Here is a 6,106-nt window from a genome sequence, read left to right on the forward strand (position 1 = left end):
TATATATATAGTTTTTCCTTTTACTTGTACGTATTTGTGTCTCTTGAATGCTAAAACTGAATTATTTTTATAATTTTGTCCAACAAGTATTTTTATTTCTATGTGTTGCATGCTTGTGCCTCAGTTTAGCTAAAAGTTAAAAGTTTAGTTTAAAACAAAGGCAAGGAGGAAAACATTACCTGTACATTTATTTTTAACTAAACTTTAAGTTAAACTGCAGCAACACAAACATAACACAAAGAAATAAAAAGACTTGTTGGACAAAATTATAAAAATAATTCAGTTTAAGCATTCAAGAGACACAAATACGTACAAGTAAAAGGAAAAACTATGTAAAATATATATTAAAAAAACATTAAAATTTAAATTATGTGTAAAAATATATAATTAATTGGAACTAAGCTGGAAAAATAAATATGAAGGTGAATTAAATGAAAAAAACACGAGGTAAAGTTCTCCTTTTTAATTATTTGGTGCATTTTAAATGTGTTTATTTATTTATTTAAAGGTTCATTTATCTATTTCTGCTTTTATTTCTAATTATGTCAGTGTCGGTCCTCCGTACTGCAGAACATGAAGAGGTGGTTCAGTGACTGAATCAGGTGTGTTGGAGCAGGAAACGTGCAAAACATGTAGGACTGTGGCCCTCCAGGATCAGGACCACCCTGGTCTAGAAGGAATGTGAATGTGGTCGTGTTTCATAGAGCGCTACCTCTTTTTTACCTCTTCTTTCTTATGTTTTTTTTTCCTGTTCTCTCTCAGGATCTACGAGTGTAATAAAAGGTGCAAATGCTGCGCTTCGATGTGCACCAACCGGCTGGTGCAGCACGGCCTGCAGGTCCGCCTTCAGCTCTTTAAGACCCAGAACAAAGGCTGGGGCATCCGGTGTCTGGATGATATCGCTAAAGGCTCGTTTGTCTGCATTTACGCTGGTGAGAAACACAACCCCAGTTAAAGGTGGTGGAGAACAGACGTCTTTATGACTTCCTGTTTTGTCTTATTTCCCGCCACTTCAACAGGTAAAATCTTGACGGATGACTTCGCTGACAAAGAAGGTCTAGAGATGGGCGATGAGTATTTTGCCAACCTGGACCACATAGAGAGCGTGGAGAACTTTAAGGAAGGCTATGAGAGCGAGGCTCACTGCTCCGACAGTGAGGGAAGTGGAGTGGACGTGTCCAGAATCAAAATCCAGCCGTCTGCTTTAGTTTCTGGCAACAACGTGGGACGACCTCCCAAAAAGCGTGAGCCCAACATCGAGAGCTTCTTTAGTCCTCAAGATAAAAGCTGATGTTTTCATCCTCTGTCTTTTAAAAAAAAATTTAATATTTATGTCTGTCACGCAGCTCGAAGCTCGAGCTCTTCAAGCAGCAGCAACAGGGACGACAAGGACTCGAAGAGCGACGATGAAAGCGACAGTTCAGACGACACGTTTGTGAAGGAAAACTATTTCAACTCCAGTTCTGTGTGGAGGAGTTACACCACACGTGGGCAGGTCAAGGTCAATAAAGAAGGTAAAAATGCAGCTTTCTTATACAACTTATAGACCAGAGGTGCCCAAAGTGGGGCCCACGGGCCGAAATTGTCCCACCAAGCCATTTGATTTGGTCCACCAGCAGTTGTTCTGGTTACTAGATTATAATCTTCAGTCTTATGTAGAAACACTATATTTCCACTTTTCAGCCACTGGTCCAACTATAAGTACAAGGAGCTGTAGTCAGATAGTCTTAACTCATGGAGCTCACTTTATCTTTCAATTATGTTAAGATTAAATATAAAATACAAGTAACTTCAAGAGACATTTAGATTAAATTTAAGTTCAAATCTAGATTTGCAGACCACATATACTCAAATTTTAAATTGGGAAAAGTTTCATGAGCTTTTGTTCCCCGAGCAAACGTTGAATTTTCTCCATGTCCATGGGCTGAAAAAAAAAAAGGCCAAACAAATGAATGAATGTGGACGTCTGCACTGGCTGCTAGCTTAATCATAAAAAATACAACTTTACTTGAAGTATTTGCATCTCATATATAATATTATTGCATTTGGCTCACCACCGTCAGGTTGATTTTAATTTTGGCCCTCTCAGGTAAGTGTTTGGGCACTCCTGTTATAGACGATGGTTTGGCAGGTGGCAGCTTCTGTTGTTCAGTTTCCTTAAAGAGAAAATTAGCATTTATTCTGTGTTTAATTTCTAAGCTTGTGACGGTTTCTTGAGCCTTTTAAGAGATTTTATTGTTTCGTTTATTTTGGTTTTGGTTACGGGGTGCCAGTCAGGTCTCCCTCCTGACTTGTGGGACATTTTTGTGTGTGTTTTGTTGTAATTAATTTCTTTTTTTTGTTTGTTTGTTTTTTAGTTACCAGTCACACAAGGACGCATATTAAATAAATAATTTACACCCTTTTAAATTAAAGAAAAGATTGACAAAAAAAAAATAAAAAAACACAAAAAAAAGCAATAATTTCCATTTTTCAGGTTTTAGTAGTATTCAAATAAAGAAATGCAACCCCCCTAGTGTCCATATGTGGTATTATAACCACAAGGTTTTTAAGTCCAAACAGAAGATCGAGTTCCCACAAGTTTCAACAAAAAAGAAGAAAAAAAAACTACTCCACATCAAAGTGAATAATAAACATGAAACAAAACTTACTTGGCAGTTGTATGTTTCAGTGAGAAGTCTTGGATACGATGTAAATGAAAATTTGGCCACACTAAAAAAACAAAACAAAGTATTTCGTTTTTCTATTACTTACATTTACTAAACGCACACAAAAAGGATTTTCAACTTTAAGGGGAGAAACTCGCGTCTGAGGACTGGATAACGTGCGTAGCGTAATGACATCATCAGTAGGCACTTCTCCACCGCAAGCAAGGATTTCCCTTTTTCTGGTGGCGTGACGCGGTTACATCATTCCCCGGCGTCAGCTCCAGTGAGGGATATTTCCTCACAAGCGTTGACAAAAAGTGATTTGCTTTAATCGGTCCTCCAATGATGTGTCAGACAAAGTATACACGAGGGTTTTAATGGCCTCCTTCTTTTACTTTGGACGCTGCCAAATCAGTATATATATTTTCCTCAGGTGAATGAATGAACAGAGTGACGGAGGCGTATGGGCTTAACCTTGCGGGCCTAAAATACCATACAACGCCTTTAAAAGTACACAATTTAAATGAAGTGCTGCTTTTGAACCCTTTAGAGTAAATTCACAGGCTTTGTCTCTTTTTAAAGCTAATAATCTGAATTTTTTACTTCAGCAGTCATATTCTTTGTAACTGTAACCAATATTTAGTATATTGAAGTAAAAATGCACAAAAATGAAGATATTTTTCTCCCTAAATTTGTATTTTTTATTAGTAAAGTATCACCTTGAAAGGAAGGAGATATTGATGAAAAAAATGTATTGGGCTAAAATGTAAATTCCCAACTATTACCAGTTCAAATTTGGTAACTGTAGCATAAAATATCAACATTTGAGACATAACACAATCCAGCATGTCCTATTTGCATATTGGTAAACATTTACAAATANTATTTAGTATATTGAAGTAAAAATGCACAAAAATGAAGATATTTTTCTCCCTAAATTTGTATTTTTTATTAGTAAAGTATCACAGAACATGAAAGGGAGATATAAAGAAACATTTTTTACTGGGCTAAAATATTAATTCCCAACTATTACCAGTTCTAATTTGGTAACAGTAGCATAAAATATGAATATTTGAGACAAAGTACAATCCAGCATGTCCCATTTGCAGATTTGTACACATGTATAATGTGTCCAAACTGTACACTTGGTCTAAAACATTGTAATTTCTAAAAGCTTCAACACACGGACTTCACTCTGGGCTCAAATTAAAGATAAAACCCCCACAAAACACATTCTACCATCCATATTTACTCACAGCATGGTTAAATTACCAAAAAAGTTATTAATATTCAGAATTATTTATACCAACTGGAGTACATTCAGCCAATCTCCACCAACAAACAGTCAAAACACAACAATAAACAAATATATCCTTATTTTTTTTCAAAGCATTAACAAAACAAAACAAAATTAACGATTCTAAATGGCCGACCGGAAGTCTTATTATCCGAACATTTTTACTTCTCATGGTCACAAAAATCACTCTTCCATGTCTTGAAACACTCGAAACACTTCATAACAAATATATTTCGACTGTAGCAGTATGATTAGTCAGCTAACTGTCCAAAAAATGATGTAAAAACGTTTTCTGTGAGTGTTGTTTTGTCCACTAGATGGCGCTATCCGCATACAAACTACGACAATCTCAAACAAAGGCTTGTAATTGGCTACACAAAGTTCCCACCCCCTCAAACTCTATACCAAATGAAAGGTAAGGTGATTGGCTACACAGCTGTGGCATCAGAATGAAGCTCGGAGCTGATTGGCCAATTCTGCAGTCAATCTAGCCCAGGCTGACGAAACAGGAAGTTGGACTCTGGAGGGCTGACAGATGAACCCAGTTGGTCAAATGAGGTGTCATTCAAAAGGGGAGGGCCTTGACGTCCATTTTGAAGCATTGATGATGGAGTTATGTTGCTGAGAAACGGAGCACGACGCTTTGAAATAAAAACGTTTGTTGGTTGGTGCAGCCACAGGTTGTCACAAGCTTATAGCTGGATTTGGGTGAAGTCTGTGATGTTTCCTTCACTCTACTTTCCCTCCTGCCTCAGGGAGTCAGGACAGTAAAGATGGATTGAGTGTTTCCAGAGGAGCAGCTGGTGAAAATCCTCCACTGATCCCAGAAGAGACGGGGAAAAGCAAAGTGGCTTCCTGGCTAACAAGCCAGGGGATCAAGAAGGTGTGTAATCAGACCGAACATGTGACTGAAGTTTTTATCTTAAAGGTAGAGAACAGTTTAACAAAAAGACATGTTTTTTTTCTTTAGATATATAAACTTTTAAAAGGAATAAAACCTAACTGCTTTGCTTTCATGAATGCTTTCCATGAAGCTGCATAATTCTGTCCATTATTTTCCATGACAGGACGCCGAAGTCGGTCAAACTAAGAAGCTGGAAGTGACGACGGTCTCTGACAGCGATGATGTTCAGACCATCAGCTCAGGATCTGAGGACAACAAGGACAGAGACCAAGTCACTCCAGGTGGACATAAAACAGAGGCAGTACCAGACCGTACACATTTCCTGATTATTACATTAGGGCTGAAACGATTCATCGAGTAATTCGATTACAAAACATCCTGGAGGCAAATTATCTGCCTCGATCAAAGCTTTGTAAAAAATACATAATTTATAATCAGTGCACTTTAGTCCGGCTGGAATGTTATTTGTGTTACACAATGCTATGATGTTAGCGCTTCCGCTAACAGTTACACTGTCGACGCGTGTATGCTTGCTAAGAGTTATATTTAGCTTTAGAAGAAGACAGAGTGTCAAAACAAAGTGCTCAGACAAATTATAAAAAGCATGGGAACATTTAAAACTAAACAGAAAAGACAACAACGCGCAATGAGCTTCACATCCTCGATGTTTGTGCCCCATAACAAAAACAGCAGCTGCATGTACCGAACACGTCCAGAGTTAACAACAGGTATTTGTTTATGTTCCTTTTGGTTACTTCAGTCTGTGATAATCTGTCATGTTACAGATGTACAAGGAGGAGGTATATTTAAACTGTGCTGACTAATCATGGTGACCTGGCAGGGTTTTATTAAACAGTGTGTAAGTTGTGTGATTAAAAACAACACTTACTGTAAGTTTGTTAGATAAAAATAAAAGCACAGCAACAGATCGACAGCTTGAGCTTAAACACATTTATTTGTTGATATGTTTTTATCTTAGTTTAAATGATACCTTTAGTGAATATTTCAAGTTTAAAAGTATTTACAGAAAATAGTTGGATTATTTTTTAACTATTTGCTGCTTTTTATGATTTCAGTCTTTATTACCACTGTCATATTTGTTTGTAGCTAAACAGTCAAGACTAAATCTTTAAATGGGAACCCTGCACCAACCTAACAGTTTTAAAATATATATACAGTGGTTTGCAAAAGTATTCATACCCCTTGAACTTTTCCATATTTTGTCACATTACAACCACAAACATAAATATATTTCAC

General features: G+C 36.9%; 1 protein-coding gene across 1 annotated transcript in view; it reads left to right on the plus strand.

Moving 5' to 3' along the window:
• setdb1a (SET domain bifurcated histone lysine methyltransferase 1a) overlaps positions 1 to 6,106 on the plus strand; it is a gene marked incomplete in the record, with an annotated part of 39,902 nt that overhangs the window by 28,153 nt on the left and 5,643 nt on the right. Inside the window, 5 exon segments of the mRNA XM_014004715.1 lie at positions 763 to 932; positions 1,020 to 1,244; positions 1,347 to 1,514; positions 4,701 to 4,828; positions 5,013 to 5,130. Coding sequence (XP_013860169.1) covers positions 763 to 932; positions 1,020 to 1,244; positions 1,347 to 1,514; positions 4,701 to 4,828; positions 5,013 to 5,130 — 809 coding nt within the window.

This window comes from Austrofundulus limnaeus, unplaced genomic scaffold, assembly GCF_001266775.1.
Source record: "Austrofundulus limnaeus strain Quisiro unplaced genomic scaffold, Austrofundulus_limnaeus-1.0 Scaffold26, whole genome shotgun sequence".
Taxonomy (NCBI): Eukaryota; Metazoa; Chordata; class Actinopteri; order Cyprinodontiformes; family Rivulidae; genus Austrofundulus; species Austrofundulus limnaeus.